This window comes from Xiphophorus maculatus, chromosome 24 (genome assembly GCF_002775205.1).
Source record: "Xiphophorus maculatus strain JP 163 A chromosome 24, X_maculatus-5.0-male, whole genome shotgun sequence".
In the NCBI taxonomy this organism is placed as follows: domain Eukaryota; kingdom Metazoa; phylum Chordata; class Actinopteri; order Cyprinodontiformes; family Poeciliidae; genus Xiphophorus; species Xiphophorus maculatus.
Genome location: NC_036466.1, coordinates 6,136,083 through 6,163,708, shown reverse-complemented (window position 1 = coordinate 6,163,708; position 27,626 = coordinate 6,136,083). Strand labels below are relative to the sequence as shown.

The 27,626-nt window shown below is 43.3% G+C and overlaps 1 protein-coding gene across 2 annotated transcripts in view; it reads left to right on the top strand.

Moving 5' to 3' along the window:
* Positions 1–27,626, top strand: part of LOC102228839 (fibroblast growth factor 14-like) — a 78,270-nt gene that overhangs the window by 15,966 nt on the left and 34,678 nt on the right. Inside the window, exon 1 of one of the 2 annotated variants that reach the window (XM_005807968.2) lies at positions 20,193–20,480. The exons of the other annotated variant lie outside the window; for it this stretch is intronic. Within the exon in view, the coding sequence (XP_005808025.1) occupies positions 20,288–20,480 (193 nt within the window). The 5' untranslated portion in view covers positions 20,193–20,287. Of the gene's footprint in view, positions 1–20,192; positions 20,481–27,626 lie in introns of those variants that run through there. 2 annotated transcript variants of the gene reach the window in all.

The window sequence follows — 27,626 nt, the reverse complement described above, 5'->3', positions numbered from 1 at the left end:
TCATACCTCTGTGCATATTTTTGTCAGTCAGACGAGCAAAAAAAACTAAAACATGTTTAAATTTTCATATGGCTGCAGCATCAGGTGATGCAGATAGAAAGTCTGGATTCTTGTGGAAGATTCTGGATTTTTCTTCAATACATTTGAAAACAAATTGGTTAAAAAACACACAAAAAAACAATTAAAGTCGTAAGAATGCTTCATCCGATTTTCAGCATTTATGTTTATGTAGCGCTTTCTGTCATCTATGCTAGATTTAACGCTCAGGGTTCGTAAAGCTTACTGTAACACCCCACGGTCCAGCCAGTGAAACTGAGTAGGTCTGACCCATTAATAAGGACACTTGATAAGGATAAAGAATTTATTTACTAACTCAAGAATGGAAATGAAAATACACCACAGGTATCACTGTGGGAACCGTATCTAGACCTTACCCTTAGAAATATTAACACAAATGACAAATAAAAGTACACAAGGCTTTATCAACCTATAGGTTGATAAATAGGGACTCTCCCTCTGTGTTAAACACCTCAAGAGTTCTGAAGTAACTTATTTAGAACATTCCGGAACACATATGAGTTCTTACTTTTTATAACCATGTACATACAATAACAGCCAGTGTTAATGAGTGGGTCCACCAAACAAAATAAAACAAATAAAAGCCGGCAAAATAGTCATTAAAACACCCCGTTGCAGGCCTGATATTGACTCCACTCACCCCGGGTCCTCAACCCACAGCGACGGATGTAGGTAAGTTCCCGACGACTCCTGTCTCCTGAAAGCAGTCGAACCCCGCACTACGTTATCCACGAAGGTGAGGAAAATCCAAACCGCGACCCAACGCAGGTGCAGCAGGTCTCTCCGGGTCCACCGTCTCCTTGGTAAAAACCCCGGCCTTCAGCTCACCGAACGCGTCACTCTCGGTCCATTCGCGGTCCTTAGGCGGTTGTCCAACGACTCATGGTTTCACCGACGAGCAAGCGTTTCCTCCACGACTCCTCACCCAAAGTTCCAGCGACTCTTCACCGAGTCTCATCCTTGACGTCCTCTCTCTTCTTTTTTTCTTTTTCGCTCTCTCCTCTTGTCCCGCCCCCCAGTCAATCAGATTTCAGGAGAATAGCAATCACCCAATAGCAAACGTATACACAGCACTCTTGTCTGTCACTCCTCGTGTTGAACTCTACTTTTCATATAAACTATACCGTATGGTTCGTTCTTAAAGTAACAGAACACCACATTTTAACAACACATATTAAGTCTTTTACGTCTGTTTAAGTTCTTTTTAATGAACTCATACTCATTTCACCTCCCACCATAAGACTTGGGAATTATATCTTACTTTAAGATATTAATTTACATACAGTAAATTTGTTAACCTTGTCATTTTTAAAACAACAATAACACACACATTTCTGGGAACCCAGAGGGTTACACCCTCCCCGGGTTAAATGTCTGGATGTCCCCATCAGACAACTCTATGTGTTAAAAGAGTTTACAAACCCTCCTAGCTGGGAACCCAACAGGTTACACCCTCCCCGGGTTAAATGTCTTGATGTCCCCATCAGACAGTTCTGTATGCTACAAACTCACAAAGCTGCAGCTTGCTACTCTATGAACTGGGACATTGCAGGGCGGAGGACAGAAAATTGTAGGATCTTCCTCAGGATCTCTGGTTATGTATATCCTCACCCCCCTGTGCACAATGACCAATGGCTTGTCCGTGGGCTTTCCCGGCTCGTCGTAGCTCAGACGGATGACAGGCTTAACCAGTCGTTTAGTAGCAGGAACACTGGTAGAGTTAATTTCATCATCAGACACACTAGATGTTGGGACGTCTCCCACCTCCAGCCCTGTGTCCGCCACAGGGTCCTCTTCTACAACTGCGGAGTGATCAAGCAATCCCTCCTCATTGCATGACAGAGTTGGTCCACCAAGATCTCCTTCCGAGATGACATCAGATCTGTCATTAGCAAGGGTCAATAACTGGACCGTTGGAGGACGTGTTAACCAGGCATCCTGGACAACTCCTCTGCAGAACTGCTGAGAGACGTCTTCCTCCTCTTCAGAATCTTCATCTCTCACTTCCTCTGCGGAATGCTGCACCTCATACTTTGCTGTAGATACATCAGTGGATCTGGTGGAAGGTCTCTGAGGCAGGCAGCTTCTTTCAGGGATTTCTGGAATCCTCACCAGAAACCCTATTGGTAGCAGATGGTCTCTGTGGAGAGTCTTTACTACACCTCGTCCACTTTCGGGTTTTACCCGATAAACAGGTAAGTTAGGGAGCTTCCCAACAACCACATAAGGTTGCAGATTCCACTTCTCCTTTAACTTGTGTTTTCCAGGGATTCCCAAGGCTCGAATAAGAACCCGATCTCCTTCCTCCAGGTTCTGAGCACGTACCCTGCTATCATAGCTTCTCTTGTTTTTCTGATGATTCTTGTTGGAAGCCTCAGTCGCAAGCTGGCAAGCATGACGTAGCTCTTTTCTCAGTTTGTTCACATATTGATGATGTTTCATGACTTCTTCTCCAGCTTGAGACAAACCAAAACACACATCCACAGGCAGGCGAGCCTCCCGGCCAAACATCAGGAAGTATGGTGAATATCCTGTGGCCTCATTACGAGTACAGTTATAAGCATGAACCATAGAGGCCACATGCTGACTCCATTTTTGTTTGTCCTTTGGCTCGAGAGTGCCCAACATAGACAAGAGAGTACGATTAAAGCGCTCTGGCTGGGGATCTCCCTGGGGATGATAGGGTGTAGTTCTTGATTTCTTTATCCCCAGCATATTAAGGAGCTCTTTGATCAGTAAACTCTCAAAATCACGACCTTGGTCAGAGTGGATTCGGCATGGCAGACCATAGTGCACAAAGAACTTTTCTAGCAGAGCTTTAGCAACTGTAGTAGCTCTTTGGTTGCTGGTGGGTATGGCCTGAGCATACCGAGTAAAATGGTCAGTAATAATGAGAACATTGGCCACCCCACGAGAATCTGGCTCGATTGACAGGAAGTCTATACAGACCAAGTCTAATGGGCCCCGACTTGTGATCTGGTGTAGGGGACTGGTTTTGCGAGGCAAGGTCTTGTGAGCCACGCATACCCCACAGGTCTTGACATAATGCTCAATGTCGTGTGCCATTTTCGGCCAATAGAACCGATCCCGCACCAACTCGGTTGTTTTTTCAATACCGAGGTGCCCAAAGTCATCATGCAACTGCTTTAATACTTGAAGCCGATGTTTTGGTGGAAGCACCAACTGGAACACTTCCTTCCCTGTAGGCCTTAAAGTTCTCCTATACATCAGTCCATTCTTTATCTGCAACTTTTCCTTTTCTCGCTGTAGCAGAATGGCCTCCTGATGATCTGTCTGGAAGCTACAGGGCCAATTTCCAGATTTTATCTCATTTTTAATCTTTCCAATAGCTTTGTCTGAGTCTTGTTCATTTTTTAGGTCTGTCATACTGAACTGTTGCACTGGGTTCTCACCAAGAGAGATGGGGTACACATACAGATCAGGAATAGCGGATGGAGATACACCCAGTTGATCCACACACCGCATGTTTTCAGAGACCCCAGCAACACTTACAGTTTTGCATAGGGCTTTCACTCCAGATGGGGGTATCCACCCCTCCTCTTCAGAGTTTGCATTTCTGGAAAGCAGGTCGGCATCAATATTCTCCCTGCCTGGTCGGTACTGAATGCCAAAATCATAGGTGGACAGGGCAGCCAACCATCTATGACCTGCAGCACTAAGTTTGGCCGTAGTAAGGACATAGGTCAGTGGGTTGTTGTCGGTTCTCACAGTGAACTTGGCTCCGTACAAGTAATCGTGTAACTTATCGACCACAGCCCACTTGAGTGCGAGGAACTCGAGTTGATGGACCGGATAGTTTCTCTCAGAGTTTCTCAGCTTTCGACTGGCAAAGGCTACAGGACGCAATCCTTCTGGATGTTCCTGGTTGAGCACAGCACCTAGCCCATCAAAGCTGGCATCTACATGCAATATGTAGGGCTTAGTTGGATCGGCAAATGCCAGGACCGGCGCATTTGTAAGGCACTGTATTACTTTCTTAAAAGCAGTAGTACAGGCCAAAGTCCACCTGTCTCCAAAGGGTTCAGATTTTTTAAGGTAGACTGAATTGGAGTCAACTGCTTTCTGTCCTTTGTTAACAGGAGGGTAGCCTTTGGTTAAGTCTGTCAGGGGTCTCACAATGGAAGAGTAGTTGGCAATGAATCTTCTGTAGTAGCCACAGAAACCCAAAAACGACTGAAGACTCTTAAGATCCGTAGGCTGCTCCCAGTTAAGGACTGCTTTAATTTTTTCTGGGTCAGTAGAAATTCCTGAAGCAGACACAATGTGGCCAACATACTTGACCTGAGGTTGACAGAACTGACACTTATTAATAGACAACTTCAGACCATATTCTTGTAGTCGGTCCAATACTTTGAGGAGACGTTCCTCATGTTCCTCTAGTGTCCGGCCGAACACTATTAGGTCATCCAGGTATACTAAACATTGCAGGAGGTTCATGTCTCCAACAGCCTTTTCCATTAACCGTTGAAAGGTAGCCGGGGCTCCTGTAATGCCTTGGGGCATACGCTCAAACTGGAAGAACCCTAGGGGGCAGATAAAGGCTGTCTTCTCCTTGTCTTGGTCAGCCATACCAATCTGGTAATAGCCATTTCGAAGATCCAATACAGAAAACCACCGGCTTCCTGTCATACAATCCAAGGCTTCATCAATCCTAGGAACGGTGTATTGATCAGGGATTGTTCGTGCATTCAAGGTGCGGTAATCAATACACATCCTGATCGAGCCATTCTTTTTTCTTGCAACCACGATGGGCGAAGCATAAGGACTACGTGACTCCTTTATTATTCCTGCTGCCAGCAGTTTCTGCAGATGGCTTCGCACGTCATCGATATCTGCAGGGGCAAGACGTCTTGATCTTTCTCGAAAAGGTCGTGAGTCACTGAGGCGGATGGTATGTTCGACTCCTCTGGCCAGTCCAACATCCCATTCCTCAAGGGAGAACACTCCTGCTTTCTCTGATAGCTTATGAGCAAGCCTCTCCTTCCAGGCACTTGGGATTGGAGAGTCACCAAAATCAAACAATCCAGGATCTATTGTTTGACTTGACTCTTGGCCTTTGTGTAACTCGGTCACAACGTTGGCTTTATGAATACATGCCACAATGGTGCCCTTAGGGATGGCTTTGGGCTTGATTGACTCGTTTTTTAGCACCAGTGAGAAGTTGTTTACATTCATGTCAGATGGTAAGAGAACACATGGCGGCACCAGTATTCCATCTGGGAGAGAGGGCTGCTCAGGAGGCTCAACCACCAACATATCCTGCTCCCAAGACACTTTTGCAATGACTTTACAGGCTGCCAGGGCTGAACCACCAGGGGGGATCTTAAGAGGTCCAGGACCCATCCATTTTATGTGTCCAATATTATCATCCAGCTGGCGTGAGGGGTGTTTCTGTTTAAAGGTCTTTGGTGTACTGACAGAAACTCGCCATGACTGAGCCTGTCCATGGCATTCAGCTTCACCTGGAGTCTTAGGCTGGTGATGAAAACGACAGGCGTTGGTTCCCATGATTACTGGGGCCTGGTCTGGACCCTTAAGGTCGGGGCAGACTAGGGCTAACACTGTCGTTGGCTCTGTGTGAAGACCATCCTCCAAGAACTCAACATTCATAGCTATATAGCCCTTGTATGGATAGCAGGATTCACTGAGTCCCCAAAGTGCCAAGCTGGAAATAGGATGAAGAGGTAAGTGGGACAAATGGTCTGTGTACCAGCTTTCAAATATTATGGTAACACTAGAACCACTGTCCATCAGGGCATTGGTTGGTTGACCTTCAATGATTACTTTACTGAGCGAGGCCTCTCCTACTAGTCCCTTAGGGATGCCTGTAGCATGTTGGGTCTCAACTGCATTTCTTTTGACAGAGCAGTTGGTACTTGAGGTCTCTTTTTCCTGTTTGTTTATCTCATTATTTCTTTTTTGCCTTCTCAGAGAACGAATCAGTTTCTGAATGACTTTGCCATTGTCTTCAGGGGCTGTACAATGAGTAGACACATGTCCTCCTTCCCCACATCTGTAACAGAAGAAATCCTCTTCGTCATGGTTGGTGTGAGTAGTTCTTGGGCTACTGAGGTGAGAGGGAGCTTTATTCACTTTATTTGCTTGGTTTTCCGGTCTCCACCTTGCAACTTTAGACTGAGGAGGATTTGTGTGTGTCACAGTCATCATATTGAGATGATGTTGCACATCCTCAACTTGTTTTCTTAAAGCCTGAACTTCATAATTTTCTCTGGGTTTAATTTCATCTGTGTGGAATACTTTTTGAGCATTCGAGGTGGCTTTCAACTGTTCAGTTGTGAGTTCAGCCACTTGGGACTGCAGCATTTTGACTTGAGCCTGCAGCTCCTGAACTTCAGATTCTGACTTATTTTCATCTTCCACCCTCACCTGCCTGACAATCGATCTAGCTGAAGGAGCCATATTTTTCTTCCTCACTGATTGTTGAAACTCTTCTTCTCTGATTTCATTCAACAGTGTCAGGAAGGGAGGAGGATTACGCTTTCTTTCTCTTAGGCGTAACTGTAGTAGCAGTATTTCAGACTCTGTGGCTCCACGAAGGAGCTGTTCCACACGTGCACTGTCCCTCAGGTTGGGAGTTATCCCTCCTCGCTGAACAACTTTTGTTAGCTTTCGCTCCACTCTCCGTAAAAAATCTGAAAGACTTTCACCTGCGCTTTGACGTAAGGCTCTGAAGGAGAAGTAGAGATCCTCAGGACTCTCTGGTGATCCAAACGCTCTTTCCAGAGCTTCAATATATTCCTCTGGGGATGCATCTGGATCATCAGTCCGTACGGCTTGAGCAATTTCCAGAGCAGGTCCTTTCAAGCTTTCTACGATCCTTTTCCGTTTTTCTCGAATGGAACAGTCACTCTCATCCACCATTAGCTGTGCTTGCTCCATCCATGTATCCAAACTCTCCTCTCCTGGAGGTGTGGGACTTATGCCAGAATATGCTCGGAGACGCCTGAAGACATTACTTTCTTGGGCAGGCCTCATTGTCTTTGCTAGCAGTTCACCAACTGCTCTTATGATTGACTCTGCAGAGTTTCCTGGCATAGGATTTGCTGACAGCATTTCTGGTGCTGCTGCTTCTTCAGTTGATGTGGAACTTCCTTGTGAGAGAGGATCTGTTTGTCTCTTTTCCGGGTTGACATTTTCTTCATCTGCAGGCCCGTGCAATGTCCACAGCTCACCTCCTTCAATAGGTGGCACATCCAGAGGTATAGTTTTTGTGTGTACTCTTTCACTACACTCGCATAAAACTATCAATGACTGTGATTGAGGGTTAAACATACGTCCTCTCACCCTAACTCGTCCTAGGGCTTTGATAGTCATTAAAGTTTCTTCAATGTGCCTAACTGTGGTCTCGACAGGGACCTGTTTCACTACAAGTGCATGGGACGCATCTAAGCCCTCCCCTGTACACCAATTTTCCAACAATGACATTCTGTAGATAATGGTTTACTTACTTATTTCTGCTTTGGAAAGTCCTAATTAATTCTTATTTTTCCTTTTTCAGACTACAGATTCAAATTAACTAAGATAGTAATGTGGGTCAGACATTAACATAAAAAACAGCTTAACTAAATAAACCTTGGGGTCTAGCTTTCACATACAAGTTTATTTTATTGTTTACTTACTTATTTTTATTGTTTTATGTGTTTTAATCCCAGCGGTGCCTCCATTTATGTAGCGCTTTCTGTCATCTATGCTAGATTTAACGCTCAGGGTTCGTAAAGCTTACTGTAACACCCCACGGTCCAGCCAGTGAAACTGAGTAGGTCTGACCCATTAATAAGGACACTTGATAAGGATAAAGAATTTATTTACTAACTCAAGAATGGAAATGAAAATACACCACAGGTATCACTGTGGGAACCGTATCTAGACCTTACCCTTAGAAATATTAACACAAATGACAAATAAAAGTACACAAGGCTTTATCAACCTATAGGTTGATAAATAGGGACTCTCCCTCTGTGTTAAACACCTCAAGAGTTCTGAAGTAACTTATTTAGAACATTCCGGAACACATATGAGTTCTTACTTTTTATAACCATGTACATACAATAACAGCCAGTGTTAATGAGTGGGTCCACCAAACAAAATAAAACAAATAAAAGCCGGCAAAATAGTCATTAAAACACCCCGTTGCAGGCCTGATATTGACTCCACTCACCCCGGGTCCTCAACCCACAGCGACGGATGTAGGTAAGTTCCCGACGACTCCTGTCTCCTGAAAGCAGTCGAACCCCGCACTACGTTATCCACGAAGGTGAGGAAAATCCAAACCGCGACCCAACGCAGGTGCAGCAGGTCTCTCCGGGTCCACCGTCTCCTTGGTAAAAACCCCGGCCTTCAGCTCACCGAACGCGTCACTCTCGGTCCATTCGCGGTCCTTAGGCGGTTGTCCAACGACTCATGGTTTCACCGACGAGCAAGCGTTTCCTCCACGACTCCTCACCCAAAGTTCCAGCGACTCTTCACCGAGTCTCATCCTTGACGTCCTCTCTCTTCTTTTTTTCTTTTTCGCTCTCTCCTCTTGTCCCGCCCCCCAGTCAATCAGATTTCAGGAGAATAGCAATCACCCAATAGCAAACGTATACACAGCACTCTTGTCTGTCACTCCTCGTGTTGAACTCTACTTTTCATATAAACTATACCGTATGGTTCGTTCTTAAAGTAACAGAACACCACATTTTAACAACACATATTAAGTCTTTTACGTCTGTTTAAGTTCTTTTTAATGAACTCATACTCATTTCACCTCCCACCATAAGACTTGGGAATTATATCTTACTTTAAGATATTAATTTACATACAGTAAATTTGTTAACCTTGTCATTTTTAAAACAACAATAACACACACATTTCTGGGAACCCAGAGGGTTACACCCTCCCCGGGTTAAATGTCTGGATGTCCCCATCAGACAACTCTATGTGTTAAAAGAGTTTACAAACCCTCCTAGCTGGGAACCCAACAGGTTACACCCTCCCCGGGTTAAATGTCTTGATGTCCCCATCAGACAGTTCTGTATGCTACAAACTCACAAAGCTGCAGCTTGCTACTCTATGAACTGGGACATTGCAGGGCGGAGGACAGAAAATTGTAGGATCTTCCTCAGGATCTCTGGTTATGTATATCCTCACCCCCCTGTGCACAATGACCAATGGCTTGTCCGTGGGCTTTCCCGGCTCGTCGTAGCTCAGACGGATGACAGGCTTAACCAGTCGTTTAGTAGCAGGAACACTGGTAGAGTTAATTTCATCATCAGACACACTAGATGTTGGGACGTCTCCCACCTCCAGCCCTGTGTCCGCCACAGGGTCCTCTTCTACAACTGCGGAGTGATCAAGCAATCCCTCCTCATTGCATGACAGAGTTGGTCCACCAAGATCTCCTTCCGAGATGACATCAGATCTGTCATTAGCAAGGGTCAATAACTGGACCGTTGGAGGACGTGTTAACCAGGCATCCTGGACAACTCCTCTGCAGAACTGCTGAGAGACGTCTTCCTCCTCTTCAGAATCTTCATCTCTCACTTCCTCTGCGGAATGCTGCACCTCATACTTTGCTGTAGATACATCAGTGGATCTGGTGGAAGGTCTCTGAGGCAGGCAGCTTCTTTCAGGGATTTCTGGAATCCTCACCAGAAACCCTATTGGTAGCAGATGGTCTCTGTGGAGAGTCTTTACTACACCTCGTCCACTTTCGGGTTTTACCCGATAAACAGGTAAGTTAGGGAGCTTCCCAACAACCACATAAGGTTGCAGATTCCACTTCTCCTTTAACTTGTGTTTTCCAGGGATTCCCAAGGCTCGAATAAGAACCCGATCTCCTTCCTCCAGGTTCTGAGCACGTACCCTGCTATCATAGCTTCTCTTGTTTTTCTGATGATTCTTGTTGGAAGCCTCAGTCGCAAGCTGGCAAGCATGACGTAGCTCTTTTCTCAGTTTGTTCACATATTGATGATGTTTCATGACTTCTTCTCCAGCTTGAGACAAACCAAAACACACATCCACAGGCAGGCGAGCCTCCCGGCCAAACATCAGGAAGTATGGTGAATATCCTGTGGCCTCATTACGAGTACAGTTATAAGCATGAACCATAGAGGCCACATGCTGACTCCATTTTTGTTTGTCCTTTGGCTCGAGAGTGCCCAACATAGACAAGAGAGTACGATTAAAGCGCTCTGGCTGGGGATCTCCCTGGGGATGATAGGGTGTAGTTCTTGATTTCTTTATCCCCAGCATATTAAGGAGCTCTTTGATCAGTAAACTCTCAAAATCACGACCTTGGTCAGAGTGGATTCGGCATGGCAGACCATAGTGCACAAAGAACTTTTCTAGCAGAGCTTTAGCAACTGTAGTAGCTCTTTGGTTGCTGGTGGGTATGGCCTGAGCATACCGAGTAAAATGGTCAGTAATAATGAGAACATTGGCCACCCCACGAGAATCTGGCTCGATTGACAGGAAGTCTATACAGACCAAGTCTAATGGGCCCCGACTTGTGATCTGGTGTAGGGGACTGGTTTTGCGAGGCAAGGTCTTGTGAGCCACGCATACCCCACAGGTCTTGACATAATGCTCAATGTCGTGTGCCATTTTCGGCCAATAGAACCGATCCCGCACCAACTCGGTTGTTTTTTCAATACCGAGGTGCCCAAAGTCATCATGCAACTGCTTTAATACTTGAAGCCGATGTTTTGGTGGAAGCACCAACTGGAACACTTCCTTCCCTGTAGGCCTTAAAGTTCTCCTATACATCAGTCCATTCTTTATCTGCAACTTTTCCTTTTCTCGCTGTAGCAGAATGGCCTCCTGATGATCTGTCTGGAAGCTACAGGGCCAATTTCCAGATTTTATCTCATTTTTAATCTTTCCAATAGCTTTGTCTGAGTCTTGTTCATTTTTTAGGTCTGTCATACTGAACTGTTGCACTGGGTTCTCACCAAGAGAGATGGGGTACACATACAGATCAGGAATAGCGGATGGAGATACACCCAGTTGATCCACACACCGCATGTTTTCAGAGACCCCAGCAACACTTACAGTTTTGCATAGGGCTTTCACTCCAGATGGGGGTATCCACCCCTCCTCTTCAGAGTTTGCATTTCTGGAAAGCAGGTCGGCATCAATATTCTCCCTGCCTGGTCGGTACTGAATGCCAAAATCATAGGTGGACAGGGCAGCCAACCATCTATGACCTGCAGCACTAAGTTTGGCCGTAGTAAGGACATAGGTCAGTGGGTTGTTGTCGGTTCTCACAGTGAACTTGGCTCCGTACAAGTAATCGTGTAACTTATCGACCACAGCCCACTTGAGTGCGAGGAACTCGAGTTGATGGACCGGATAGTTTCTCTCAGAGTTTCTCAGCTTTCGACTGGCAAAGGCTACAGGACGCAATCCTTCTGGATGTTCCTGGTTGAGCACAGCACCTAGCCCATCAAAGCTGGCATCTACATGCAATATGTAGGGCTTAGTTGGATCGGCAAATGCCAGGACCGGCGCATTTGTAAGGCACTGTATTACTTTCTTAAAAGCAGTAGTACAGGCCAAAGTCCACCTGTCTCCAAAGGGTTCAGATTTTTTAAGGTAGACTGAATTGGAGTCAACTGCTTTCTGTCCTTTGTTAACAGGAGGGTAGCCTTTGGTTAAGTCTGTCAGGGGTCTCACAATGGAAGAGTAGTTGGCAATGAATCTTCTGTAGTAGCCACAGAAACCCAAAAACGACTGAAGACTCTTAAGATCCGTAGGCTGCTCCCAGTTAAGGACTGCTTTAATTTTTTCTGGGTCAGTAGAAATTCCTGAAGCAGACACAATGTGGCCAACATACTTGACCTGAGGTTGACAGAACTGACACTTATTAATAGACAACTTCAGACCATATTCTTGTAGTCGGTCCAATACTTTGAGGAGACGTTCCTCATGTTCCTCTAGTGTCCGGCCGAACACTATTAGGTCATCCAGGTATACTAAACATTGCAGGAGGTTCATGTCTCCAACAGCCTTTTCCATTAACCGTTGAAAGGTAGCCGGGGCTCCTGTAATGCCTTGGGGCATACGCTCAAACTGGAAGAACCCTAGGGGGCAGATAAAGGCTGTCTTCTCCTTGTCTTGGTCAGCCATACCAATCTGGTAATAGCCATTTCGAAGATCCAATACAGAAAACCACCGGCTTCCTGTCATACAATCCAAGGCTTCATCAATCCTAGGAACGGTGTATTGATCAGGGATTGTTCGTGCATTCAAGGTGCGGTAATCAATACACATCCTGATCGAGCCATTCTTTTTTCTTGCAACCACGATGGGCGAAGCATAAGGACTACGTGACTCCTTTATTATTCCTGCTGCCAGCAGTTTCTGCAGATGGCTTCGCACGTCATCGATATCTGCAGGGGCAAGACGTCTTGATCTTTCTCGAAAAGGTCGTGAGTCACTGAGGCGGATGGTATGTTCGACTCCTCTGGCCAGTCCAACATCCCATTCCTCAAGGGAGAACACTCCTGCTTTCTCTGATAGCTTATGAGCAAGCCTCTCCTTCCAGGCACTTGGGATTGGAGAGTCACCAAAATCAAACAATCCAGGATCTATTGTTTGACTTGACTCTTGGCCTTTGTGTAACTCGGTCACAACGTTGGCTTTATGAATACATGCCACAATGGTGCCCTTAGGGATGGCTTTGGGCTTGATTGACTCGTTTTTTAGCACCAGTGAGAAGTTGTTTACATTCATGTCAGATGGTAAGAGAACACATGGCGGCACCAGTATTCCATCTGGGAGAGAGGGCTGCTCAGGAGGCTCAACCACCAACATATCCTGCTCCCAAGACACTTTTGCAATGACTTTACAGGCTGCCAGGGCTGAACCACCAGGGGGGATCTTAAGAGGTCCAGGACCCATCCATTTTATGTGTCCAATATTATCATCCAGCTGGCGTGAGGGGTGTTTCTGTTTAAAGGTCTTTGGTGTACTGACAGAAACTCGCCATGACTGAGCCTGTCCATGGCATTCAGCTTCACCTGGAGTCTTAGGCTGGTGATGAAAACGACAGGCGTTGGTTCCCATGATTACTGGGGCCTGGTCTGGACCCTTAAGGTCGGGGCAGACTAGGGCTAACACTGTCGTTGGCTCTGTGTGAAGACCATCCTCCAAGAACTCAACATTCATAGCTATATAGCCCTTGTATGGATAGCAGGATTCACTGAGTCCCCAAAGTGCCAAGCTGGAAATAGGATGAAGAGGTAAGTGGGACAAATGGTCTGTGTACCAGCTTTCAAATATTATGGTAACACTAGAACCACTGTCCATCAGGGCATTGGTTGGTTGACCTTCAATGATTACTTTACTGAGCGAGGCCTCTCCTACTAGTCCCTTAGGGATGCCTGTAGCATGTTGGGTCTCAACTGCATTTCTTTTGACAGAGCAGTTGGTACTTGAGGTCTCTTTTTCCTGTTTGTTTATCTCATTATTTCTTTTTTGCCTTCTCAGAGAACGAATCAGTTTCTGAATGACTTTGCCATTGTCTTCAGGGGCTGTACAATGAGTAGACACATGTCCTCCTTCCCCACATCTGTAACAGAAGAAATCCTCTTCGTCATGGTTGGTGTGAGTAGTTCTTGGGCTACTGAGGTGAGAGGGAGCTTTATTCACTTTATTTGCTTGGTTTTCCGGTCTCCACCTTGCAACTTTAGACTGAGGAGGATTTGTGTGTGTCACAGTCATCATATTGAGATGATGTTGCACATCCTCAACTTGTTTTCTTAAAGCCTGAACTTCATAATTTTCTCTGGGTTTAATTTCATCTGTGTGGAATACTTTTTGAGCATTCGAGGTGGCTTTCAACTGTTCAGTTGTGAGTTCAGCCACTTGGGACTGCAGCATTTTGACTTGAGCCTGCAGCTCCTGAACTTCAGATTCTGACTTATTTTCATCTTCCACCCTCACCTGCCTGACAATCGATCTAGCTGAAGGAGCCATATTTTTCTTCCTCACTGATTGTTGAAACTCTTCTTCTCTGATTTCATTCAACAGTGTCAGGAAGGGAGGAGGATTACGCTTTCTTTCTCTTAGGCGTAACTGTAGTAGCAGTATTTCAGACTCTGTGGCTCCACGAAGGAGCTGTTCCACACGTGCACTGTCCCTCAGGTTGGGAGTTATCCCTCCTCGCTGAACAACTTTTGTTAGCTTTCGCTCCACTCTCCGTAAAAAATCTGAAAGACTTTCACCTGCGCTTTGACGTAAGGCTCTGAAGGAGAAGTAGAGATCCTCAGGACTCTCTGGTGATCCAAACGCTCTTTCCAGAGCTTCAATATATTCCTCTGGGGATGCATCTGGATCATCAGTCCGTACGGCTTGAGCAATTTCCAGAGCAGGTCCTTTCAAGCTTTCTACGATCCTTTTCCGTTTTTCTCGAATGGAACAGTCACTCTCATCCACCATTAGCTGTGCTTGCTCCATCCATGTATCCAAACTCTCCTCTCCTGGAGGTGTGGGACTTATGCCAGAATATGCTCGGAGACGCCTGAAGACATTACTTTCTTGGGCAGGCCTCATTGTCTTTGCTAGCAGTTCACCAACTGCTCTTATGATTGACTCTGCAGAGTTTCCTGGCATAGGATTTGCTGACAGCATTTCTGGTGCTGCTGCTTCTTCAGTTGATGTGGAACTTCCTTGTGAGAGAGGATCTGTTTGTCTCTTTTCCGGGTTGACATTTTCTTCATCTGCAGGCCCGTGCAATGTCCACAGCTCACCTCCTTCAATAGGTGGCACATCCAGAGGTATAGTTTTTGTGTGTACTCTTTCACTACACTCGCATAAAACTATCAATGACTGTGATTGAGGGTTAAACATACGTCCTCTCACCCTAACTCGTCCTAGGGCTTTGATAGTCATTAAAGTTTCTTCAATGTGCCTAACTGTGGTCTCGACAGGGACCTGTTTCACTACAAGTGCATGGGACGCATCTAAGCCCTCCCCTGTACACCAATTTTCCAACAATGACATTCTGTAGATAATGGTTTACTTACTTATTTCTGCTTTGGAAAGTCCTAATTAATTCTTATTTTTCCTTTTTCAGACTACAGATTCAAATTAACTAAGATAGTAATGTGGGTCAGACATTAACATAAAAAACAGCTTAACTAAATAAACCTTGGGGTCTAGCTTTCACATACAAGTTTATTTTATTGTTTACTTACTTATTTTTATTGTTTTATGTGTTTTAATCCCAGCGGTGCCTCCATTTATGTAGCGCTTTCTGTCATCTATGCTAGATTTAACGCTCAGGGTTCGTAAAGCTTACTGTAACACCCCACGGTCCAGCCAGTGAAACTGAGTAGGTCTGACCCATTAATAAGGACACTTGATAAGGATAAAGAATTTATTTACTAACTCAAGAATGGAAATGAAAATACACCACAGGTATCACTGTGGGAACCGTATCTAGACCTTACCCTTAGAAATATTAACACAAATGACAAATAAAAGTACACAAGGCTTTATCAACCTATAGGTTGATAAATAGGGACTCTCCCTCTGTGTTAAACACCTCAAGAGTTCTGAAGTAACTTATTTAGAACATTCCGGAACACATATGAGTTCTTACTTTTTATAACCATGTACATACAATAACAGCCAGTGTTAATGAGTGGGTCCACCAAACAAAATAAAACAAATAAAAGCCGGCAAAATAGTCATTAAAACACCCCGTTGCAGGCCTGATATTGACTCCACTCACCCCGGGTCCTCAACCCACAGCGACGGATGTAGGTAAGTTCCCGACGACTCCTGTCTCCTGAAAGCAGTCGAACCCCGCACTACGTTATCCACGAAGGTGAGGAAAATCCAAACCGCGACCCAACGCAGGTGCAGCAGGTCTCTCCGGGTCCACCGTCTCCTTGGTAAAAACCCCGGCCTTCAGCTCACCGAACGCGTCACTCTCGGTCCATTCGCGGTCCTTAGGCGGTTGTCCAACGACTCATGGTTTCACCGACGAGCAAGCGTTTCCTCCACGACTCCTCACCCAAAGTTCCAGCGACTCTTCACCGAGTCTCATCCTTGACGTCCTCTCTCTTCTTTTTTTCTTTTTCGCTCTCTCCTCTTGTCCCGCCCCCCAGTCAATCAGATTTCAGGAGAATAGCAATCACCCAATAGCAAACGTATACACAGCACTCTTGTCTGTCACTCCTCGTGTTGAACTCTACTTTTCATATAAACTATACCGTATGGTTCGTTCTTAAAGTAACAGAACACCACATTTTAACAACACATATTAAGTCTTTTACGTCTGTTTAAGTTCTTTTTAATGAACTCATACTCATTTCACCTCCCACCATAAGACTTGGGAATTATATCTTACTTTAAGATATTAATTTACATACAGTAAATTTGTTAACCTTGTCATTTTTAAAACAACAATAACACACACATTTCTGGGAACCCAGAGGGTTACATTTATTTTTGAGTTACTTCAACACTCTTAAAGTACATATCCCATACCAACTCCACATAGAACTACGTCACAACTGATTATTTGAGTTAGCAATGTATTGTAATATCAAATAAAGTTATCAACTAATTTCCTCGGAGATGCTCTGCTGCCACCTAGTGGCTATTATATCCAGACGTGTTTGTGTTTGTGACGCTGTCCATGGTGCTGAAATGAGCTCAAATCCTTCTGGCAATTTCTAATCTTTTATGTATAACTAAATCTTATTTTTTATAATTATTTTCAGTTTTTTTGGGGGGTAATATATAAAAACTAGAGGGTGATGTTTATCCTAGCCTGCATTTTATTTTGGGACATGGCACTTTTCTTTTCCCCCTTAAGCATTGCCTGTCATAAATATACACTACCTACCTCCATTTGCTCTAACATGCATATAAAAAAAACTAAATGTATTTTCAGTGGGGTATATTTCAATAATTATACCTTTATTGCCGAATCAACTCCTGTTACTGGCTCTGACGTGCTTCCATATGTGTATATATTTACGCCATGCAGGAAATGTCAGCCATAGTAGTTAATCTTCCAGCTGGAAACCTGCACCTGAAAGATAAAAGCAGACATGCCAGGCTGTGCTGCAGCTAATCAGCCCATCAATCGAGCCCACCTTTTGCATTTTTAAACCGTTTATTCAGACAGCCGTTCCTGAGCTGAATACAGACAGTTGGGAATGTGTGAGGAGAGAGATAATGAGCCGGGCAGGTTTCAGTGTTTGCACCATACCTTTATGCACAAGAAGCAGAGGTTAGTTGTTGGTCCTTTACGGTCAATGTGTTTTATGTAGGATGTTTTATGACCTCTTTGTGGATGTTTGTGTTCATATCAATCTGAGGCTCATTGGGTTATTTTTTTTAATCCTATTTGGTTGTTTCCCATTAATTTTGAAATTCTAAATGGCAACAAAAAGCATAGTGCATCTCAACCATTAAGAGTATACACAAAATGTTCACTTATTTCAGTATTTTAATTCAGAAAGTGAAACTATTTTAGATTTATTACAAACTAAATTTCCATTTATTTTTTGTTAATGGCTATGATTCTGGCTTGCAGTTAATGACAACACAAAATTCAGCTTTCCAGAAAAAATCTAATATTGCAAAACTGAATTTATTTCTATTTGTTTTGCCCGACAAAGGGTCTTTTTGTGGGCTCTAGTGTCCCTTTTTCAAAGTAGGCTGACAGGAAAGGGGGGAAGACATGCGGTAAACGTCGTCGGGTCCAGGAGTCGAAAGCGCGACAGCCGCGCCGAGGCCACGTTGCCTCTGAATGTGGGTCGCGCTAACCTCTCCGCCATCACGGCACGCCTGCAAAATGGATTTTTATGACAGAAATGTTATATTACTGCCTATACATTCAGCTGAAGTTAATCACAGTCAATGAAGCTGGCTGGCTGGAGAGTTGTTTCCAAGCATATTAATGGAAAATTTAGTGGAAGGAAAATATGTGGTAGTAGAAAGGTGCATAAGCCTTAAAAGGACTATGACGAAAAGTCTGTTTAAAGACAGGACAATATGTAAGATGTGCCTTTTACTTAATTATTTATGTTTTGTTTTTTTTTAGCTAAATATCATGTTATAATGTTACTGCCTCATCAAAAACATACTTGATACATCCAAAGCAACAAAATAATTTTTTATTGATAATTTGTAACATTACAATTTCCCTCAGAAACTCAGTTCTAAATTTCACATAATAATATAAGCAATCTGCCTTCTCAATCAACCATATTTTGGTTGATAGTTTACCTGGTTTAATCAGGCTGTATTGTTCTCCTGAGACAAACGCGTCTGTCAGGTTTCCGCTCAGAAGGCTCATTTCTCCCGCACCTGCTCCTCCGTCTCCTCCTCCCTCTGGTCGCATCTTGCCACCAGACAAACAACGAACACCTCACCGGACCTCAATGAGGACGGCTGGGTTGTTGTTCAGAGCGCGTGTGTCACTGCGCGCTTGGCTCGCGGCTACAGCAGCTGTGTAGCCCCAGACAGCGCTCGCGGACTCAAACGTCAAACTACCAGAGCCGCTGTCAGGGGGACATCCGGTCATCCCCTTCAAAATAAAATTTTGTACACCCAAAGATGCGTGGTGGGCAATGATAGAGGACATTAAATTATATATTTATATAGTAACCAATTATGAAACAAATAATAAACATTAAATTTTGTCAAATGCCATCAAGCTGTGCACATCCAATATGTTCATCAGTGCTACACTTTCTACTAATCAAAGTAGACTTAGTGTTTTTTAGCCTTGATTCAAAGAAACTCAGTGTTTCTGCATCTTTGCAGTTTTCTGGACGTTTGTTCCAGATTTGTGGCGCATAGAAACTAAGTGCTGCTTCTCCCTGTTTGGTTCTGGTTCTGAGAAGAGCAGAGTCGAGCTACACTGAGTAAGCACCAGTGGAAAACAGTCTTCAATACTATACGTTTTATGGTAAGGAATGTTATTCCCTCATCAAAAACCTGCCAGGATTGTTGCCTTGATTCATTCATGCATATTTGAGAAATTCTTTCATTTCAATGTCAATGTCAGCTATGCAAAACGCCTGGGTGGACCCAGCACCACCTTCGAGGCTCAGCTCCTTCTCAGAGCTGGAGTTTCCAAGCTTCTGAGCTTCCGTCTCCCAGAGCATCCCTTACCACTCAGCTATCCAGACTAGCCACAGGATAAAAATGTTGTGATGAGTTTCTGATCGTGGACTTTCAAAAAGAGTAAAGGTATTTAAAGAGATCTTCAATATAATTCCATTCAATATGTACAGAAAATGTATAACTGAATGACAATAAAGCCGGTCTATGTCCATGTCTTAAGTTATGAAATCAAATTTATTTTAAGTCATATTTGATATAAACAGCATTTTTACAACCAAAGGCTAATTAGGCTATAAAATAGCCCTATGTGCCTTGAAAATACATAATATTGCCCCTTTAAACATACAAAGTGAAAATAAAATGTATGTTTTTACTTACCTATTATTAATTTTATTACTGATTTATCATGAGATAATCCAATCGCCAAAACAAATGTGTATAATAGTTTGGCTATTTTTCTGAAATGATCATTTAACTTTTAAAAATTAAGAGGCGGAAAAGTGAAGATTACGTTTTATTTTGAAAAACCGGATTTGCTGTTTCAGGTGAGTGGGTCTCATTCCACGCAGCTGGAGCGGCTCGCGGTTCCAGCGCGCGCCTCTCTCTTCAGTCAGCGGAATACAAACAGACCTTCTCACAGAAGAGGACATAACTGCTTTCTGGGGCTTTTTCAATCTGATTTTTCTTCCATATTTTTACTCGGCTCGCCTGTTGACTATGGGAACACGAACTGACACACACGCTCCGGGAATTTAGCGCTGAAGAAGCCGCTCAGTGACAGCTGTTGACTGACGGACAGACCGGTGAGACGTGACGGACAGGTACCCCGCTGCGCTCCTCAAACCTATGGCCTGAAGGATAGTCAGCAGACAAGATGCTGTGACCTCGAGTGTTTATTCTGGACTTCACCGTGCTGGAGCTGAAGTATGGGGCTGTTATAGGTGGTAAAGCGGAGATTTTGGGGGGGAGGGGGGGAGGGGGGGGTCCGTGTCTGAATTTTTGTCTGCGCTCCGTCCCCTCCGGTGGACACTGAACAGACTGGAGACGCGGACGGAGACGGCATCGCTTTCCTGTCGTCTGTTTCGGCGGAGACATGGCAGCTGCCATCGCCAGCGGTTTGATCCGCCAAAAGCGGCAGGCCAGGGAGCAACACGCCCACCGACCGACCGCTCACCGGCGGCGGAAAAGCCCCGGTAAGAAGCAGGGGCTGTGCAACGGCAACCTGGTCGACATCTTCTCCAAAGTCCGGATATTCGGGCTGAAGAAGAGGAGGCTAAGGAAGCAAGGTGTGAAAACGCACGCACAAATCTAGTTTCCATTCACGCCCAAACGGCTTGTGCACAAACACACTCTGACACACACGCACGTGCACACGCGCGCGCGCGCACACACAGTCATGTGTTGTAGTGGCTTATGGTTCACTAGTTTGCAGGTACATCCATTATTGAAGCCACAGATTCGTCTGTCTGGTCTCAAACCCCCTCCTGAGTGTCTGTTCGCCTCACACTCTAAAACTCATAATTTAAAGATTCAGCCTCAACAAATTACCTCATTTCTCCTTTTACCAACTCACCCTGCGTGAACTGTTGTTTTTCCAGCTTGTGATGTAAAGCAAAAGTCAAAAATGTGCCCCATTCAAATCCCATAGTTCCCTCTAAGGTGATAGTTTTGGGTGGAATGGCTCACTGCTTTGGGCGGCATCACATAGGGGGCGACACAAGCACTTGTTGCACCCAGACTTTATTTGTAATGTATTTATTTGATGAAAATGTACAGCATATTTATCTATATATACACTAAATAGAGATTCCTTCAAATACACGTGAAGACGAACGAACCCTTTTCAAGCTCGGCTCTTGTATCCAGAACAGCTGCTGCTCGTTTTCGAATCACAGTCTGGATCCAGCCCCCTCAGGAATGAGGAATGATTGCATATGCCGCAGGAATGAATGCAGCTTAATGAGAATGTTGTGATTGTGTGCTATGGGAAGCGTCGGGGAGATGAGTGCCGTTCTAATCAATTGATTGTGTTGGAATCCAGCAGGTGATGGTGTACGGCACGGGAAGGAAGAGGAAGGATTTGTGTTGGCATGGGTTGGTTCTTACTGGTTTGGTATGGTAAACGAAGGGAATCTGTGTCCTACCTGCTTAGTTTTCCTTTCTCTTTGTCTTCTGGCCTCCTCCCAGCTTCATGTCCTATTTTTCTCTCAAATCTTCTTCACTTTCCTCCTCATGCCCCCTTTCTTTTTCTCCTCCTCTTGCTCTGCTCTAATCCTTTTCCCACCTGAGGTCTTTCTCTGCCTCCATCTTTTCCTCCCCAGATCTTTCCACTCTCCTTTTCCAGCTTCATATGACTTTCCCCCCCCTCTTTCTGCTTCTTCTGCTTCAAGCTCTCCATTGCTCCTCTTTTCAGTCACAAGAACCACTAATATATTTATATATAAAAAATCTCATTGCTGTGTTTGCATGAGAAAAATCGGCAACATCCCTGTCTGTCTTCTAAAGGTTTTGGACTAATATCGATGAGTTCAGTTTAGTCAATTCACTTATTTATTTATTTTTATAATTTTGTGTGAGATTTCAGCTGAAACAAAAGCTGCTAACAAACGTGATCTCTACGCCGTTGGGGCTGCATAAAAATATAATCGAAACCTCAATCAAAAATCTAATTTACAGCTTTAAGAAATTCCTTTTGGCTGAGTCACACCGTCGGGAGGTGAAATCTATCAGCTGTATAACCAGATCAGACAGGAATTCACATCTGTAGAAAAGGTTGTCTGATAGAAAAATATGTTTCACGTTTAGTTTCATTGATGAAAGTGCGTGACATCAAAGAGATTATGTCCTGGGAGGAGGAAGGAGACGAAGGAGACGTAAATGACCTTTCATGCAGCTTCCCCAGACTGTGTCCTCTTTTCTCCACTGGGCAGGGTCTCCTGCTTTCCTTTCCTCTCTCAATAATTCTAATTTTTAAATGAAATTCCAGCGCTACAAACACATCCGGTGCTCATTTGCTGCTTTAAATTATAGAGCTATTTTCAGAAGAGGAAAACAAGAGATTCCGTCTGCTTGGACGTGGCAAATAATTGTCAATTTCCCTTATCAATTAAATGTATTTTAACAACGTGGAAATGATTGCTTCCGACAGCATGAGGTGATGAACTGCCTCATTGTTTGCTTTGTGAAATAGCTACAGGTTTACGTACACAAATGCTCTCATATTGTGTCTGCGTTGGGCCACAAAAAGCACAAACCTGTGTCAAAGTATCCTTCCTCCCTGGATTTTCTTCTTCTCGCTTTGCAATCACAAACTTCATTATATTGTAGGGATTTTAGGTGATTCAGCAACACAATGAAGTGCGTAATTGTGAAGTGGAAGGGAAATAATCGGCGGTTTTCAAAATTCTATCAAACAGAAGTCTGAAAGGTAAAGTGTGCCTTTCTCAACCCTCCGAGTCAGTGCTCTGAAGAGACGCTTTCTGCTGCAGTTACAGCTGCAAGTCTTCTGGGACTTTTCGCATTTTCTTTGCAAAATGACTCATGGTAACTCAGATGGAATGGGGTCCTTCCACATGTTCTAAATTGGATTTAAGTCTGGACTTTGACTGGGCCAAATGCTCTAATTGTAACCATCCTGTTGTAGATCTGTGATGAACGTCTGCCCCAGTCTCACGCTTTTTTGCAAATCCCCTCCACCCATAAACTTTAACCAGTGTTTCAATCCCTGTTATAGGGGGAAAAAATACACCACCACAGCATGATACCACCCCCACCTTGTCGCATGCATGCCAATCAATCTACACCAGACCCCTTATTTGCATATTTGTGTCACCTGCAACAGCAAGCAGGACTTCTTATTTTACTTCCATATTTTATGAGTAATTTTATGCTCGTTCTTGGAGAGGAAAGAGCGTTTAAAAACAGATTTTGCTGCAATAAATCCAATCCATATTTGTGTTTGTTAACGAGGAGTCTTGAGGTTAACAGTTCATCTGGTACTGCAGCTTTTTGCTCATAGCCGTGATTGTATAAAATCTGTGGAGACTGTGAAGGCGGAATTGATAATGTGCTGAAACAAGAACTTGCTTCAGAGATGTAAAGTGCGGAAAAGTCTCTTGAAATAAAGAGGAAAATTTGAGGGGTAAAAACCCGCAAAAATGGCTACAGAAGCATTTGATGGAGACAGAAATGTTTTTTGAACCAGCAAACCATCCAGCGTGCTGAAGCCTGACCTGGTATTTAGTCAGGACATGTAAAGGGGCGCCCGTGTCTCCCCGATCACATGCGCATTTCTCTGGAAGAACATGAGTCAAAGGCTAAGTTAAAAGGCAGCTCTTTCTCTCTGGTTTCATGCTGCAACGGAAACGTGACTCCAGGTGGAAAAAAGAGAATCCCTCAAAATAAAAATAACTCGACTGGAGAGCCAAACCAAATTGTTTCACATTAAAGACGTTGCTGACGATTAATGTAACCCAGGGAGAGTCAAGTCTGTGACAGGCTGTCTGGACAGGGCGTTTCCTTGCCTCGAGGTTGATGCAATTGCTCAATAAGCATAATCAATAAATGACACCGGTGTTTTTCCTATTAAAGTCTCGGAATCTGGAATAACATGTGAAAGCATAAAGATTGTTTGAAGACCTGCAAGGAATTTGATCCTTATTTTTTTTTGGCATTAGTTCAGGTTCATCATTCCAGATCTGCCGTTTACATCTCAGTGTGTGTCTGTAATCACTTATCGAGCCGAGGTAAATGAGGATAAAATGGGTGCTGCACATGAATTCCTCACTTGGGTGCTTTTTCGTTTGTCAAGATGCTGCGTGCGCTGCAATCTTTAATGCCTCGCTTGTATGAGGCGCCGCTCTGTACGCCGTTTAGCGCCGCGTGTTGACGAATTAACAGACAATGCAATATGTCAAATCCGCGTAGCAGCCTTGATTGGCTGACTGATTCAATCAGATCACATTGTCTCCAAAGATGGGCAATGTGGGAGCAAATCCACGTGCGTGTGTATTTGTAAGTGTGTGAGCGTGTGAATGGGGGAATACCCTTTCTCTGGAACAGTCTGGAATCAGGAGACTGTTCCCATGGCAACATGAGGATGGGAATTTCCCTAGTCACAAAAAAAAGGAACACCGGCGATACTGGGAAGAGTGGGAATTTCACCTTGGTTACTCAGAAATTGTGGGTCTGATTCTGATGAAACGGACAACCAGGTGGATGAATGGATGCACGTGTATAAAGACCCACATTTACGCTACCTGAGATTATTAACTCATTTTCATATACATATGCGTTATCCTGCTAAACTGATCTAACAAAAGGAGAAAAACATATAAAAAATAAAAAAACGTAGCATAAATGTGCACAAATGAATTCACATCTTACAATATATCCAGCAGAATTTAACTCCCGGTATTCAATATACCTTGATGCCATTTGCTGGTATTAAGGTGTATTGAGTTTTTGGAAAGTGATCATTTTCAAAACAACAACAACAACAGCAAAAAAAAAAAACGTCCTTTCCTGCAAGTAAAATTCATTTTTAGTTTTTCATATCAGCTAGTTTTTTCCAGTTGAATGTAACTAGAGTTAGGGGAAGCTAAGTGTGCTAAATGTTTTCAAAGTTAGCAAAATGGGAAAGCATTAATTGAAAAATCAGCTTCGCTATTAGCAGAAGAGTGTCCACCACTGTATCTATGTTTATTTTCCAAAAATAAATAAATAAATAATGAACATAACCAATAAACATGAAAGAAAATTGCATTAAAGATCTTCTTTAACTATTCCTTTGGAAATATAGTTTTTAACTATTTTATAGCATTTATTTCATAACATCCTGAATGTAAAGAACAAAGAATCAGTCTGAATTTAATGTCGCATTTTTAATTTTTTAAATCCTGTATGTAGAGGCGGGACGTCTGCCAGGAACACTGTGAGCTGTGAAAACTGCAGCCCAGGTTGTCATCTGCTGGGCAGCACAGCTGCGGCAAGTCAAATATATCTCTGCAAGTGTTAATGAGACCTCCTAGGTAGCTTCATTAGCCTTGAAATGAGGAGATAAAAAGTGACCACTGGAAAACAGAGAAGAGGTGTAATCAAAACAAAATTAGATGTGTGTATCGGGGTTTTTCATTACCTTTCATCACTGTCCGGCTGTAATTAGGAGTGCATAAGGTCAATAAGCTTTTAAAGCTGCTGCTCTAAGTCGTCGCTTTCTTATTTATTGTGAGGATTGAGCTCAACATTTGTGTTCTCATTACACGCACTATTGCGGACTCCTGAAAAGAGCGTTGGAAAAATATCTAATCAGATGAAACGTTTTCGAATTTCGTCTCCTTTGTGATGGACCGAAAGCAAACGCAGCTTAGTTGTGAAGTGGAAGAAAAAGTGGATAATGGTTCGACCCGCGTGTAATTTAATCTCAGTATAAATCCAGCGGCTCTGTGAAGGCCTCAGAGGTTTGTTAGAGAACATTAGCGAACAAGCTGCTTCATGAGACTCAAGGAGCACAGCAGACAGGTGAGGGAGGGTCAAGATTTGGTTATAAAACTAAATATTTTAAGTTACCACAGAGTTCAGCTCAATCCAGTTAAGTTACCAAATCTGTTTGCTACTAAAGTCACCACCAACTGGGATCTAATAAATTTTTATTAGATAAATAAATGTAATAAAACCACAAAACAACCATACACTACTTCGTCTTCCACTGGTGTTTTAGTCACAGCAATTTCAGGTTTATTTGTGAGTTTTATTTGCTTTCCAGCTTGGCACTGGGAGAAAAAATATTGTTGCCATGTATTAAGTTTAATATTCAGCGGAGAGAGGCCACTACGCTGTGAGCCACGAGCCAAGACGTCAAACCAACTTTAAGAAAACATCTATTGTTTTTTTATTATTATTGAAACTCTGTAGCCTTGAACATTTCTGTCGGCTGAGTCACAACAACATGTTTATACTAATCTTTGTCACAAAACCCAGGGATCTAAACAGAGCTAGAGAGTGAGCTACATGTGTCTCTGAAACAGGAATATCCTTTTTGATTCCTCCTAATAATGTTATTAATGATGCATTATGTAACAAGACAATAGTGAATTTTACAGTTTGGGAGAGAATGTAACTGGATTTCGGCATTTTACACATCTGGAAAAGAATGGAGATATGTCTTAGATAAGTATTATTAGTAGTAGGCAAGTAACAGCTTTTGAGAGCAGCTTTACTCATTTACATCAGTTTGCTAAAACAAATTATTTTGCAAAAAAAACTTTGAAACCCATCATTGGTTTTGCTGGAGCAAATTTCCTAAAAGATATCAGAAGGCATAATCATATCAGCTGATTTTCACTGGCTGCCTGTACATCTTCTTGTTGATTTCATTTATTTCTTTTATTCCTTGGACTTGCCTTGAAAGTTAAAAATTGATTTAACTAAATTGCTTGAACCATATAACTCCAGAAGCGCACTGCTTCAGACAGAGGGAATCTGGCTCTTAATATTCGTTCTGCAACCGTTTGATAAATCCTGCCTGAATATTTACCGTCTTTACTTGAGTTCACTTTTAGTTTGATCATGTCATTAATTTTGTTTTTATCCTAGTGATTTAATTTATTTCATTTGGCAGATTTTTTTTAATGCTTTGAAGCACTTTGGTAAACTTTTTTTGTATTTAAATGTGGCGGTTAAATACAATTGACATTTTTGTAAGGTTTTTATCTATCTAAATGTTTTGTCCACCTTTTCTCCTTCCTCATGTCATTCCTTTGTTCTATCCTTCCTCCCTTGTGCTTTTTCTTCTTTCCTTTCTTCCTTACGTCATTTCCTTCCTCCCCGTTATTCTTCCTTGTCTCATTCCTTGTGGTGATCCTTTCTTTTTTTCCTTCCTTTTATCATTTCTCTGAGCAATCCTTTCTTCCATGTGTCATTTCTGGTCTTTTTTTCATGCCACTCCTTTTTCTTGTGTCCTTCGCTCTCTCATTTTTCTCTTTCCTCTCTCCTGTCCTTGTGTCTATTCTTCAGTCTTTCTTCTTATTCTATTCTTTGTTCCTTTGCCCTTCCTTTTTTCTTCCTTTCTCACGTCATCCATTTTTTTCCCGTGTGTTTTTGTAGTTTCATGCATCTTTCCTTTCTCCCTCCATTGTGTCCTTCTGTTTTGTCCTTCCTTATCCTCCCTCTTGCATCCTTCTGACCCTCTCTTTCTCTTTCCTTCCCTCCATCTGTCCATGTATCATTGCTTTAGTTCTTCTTTCTTGATGGAAATATGGACATATCAAGAATTTGGCATAATTTATAAATAAAAACAGATAAAAAAAATCGATGAAGATTTTTAATGTGCATTTACTGGATGAATCGACTATTCATCTTGGCCGGATCATATTTTTTTTATTGACTTCACCACGCTCCACGCCAAGCAGCGCGCTGGGAATTGCAGTGGAAGT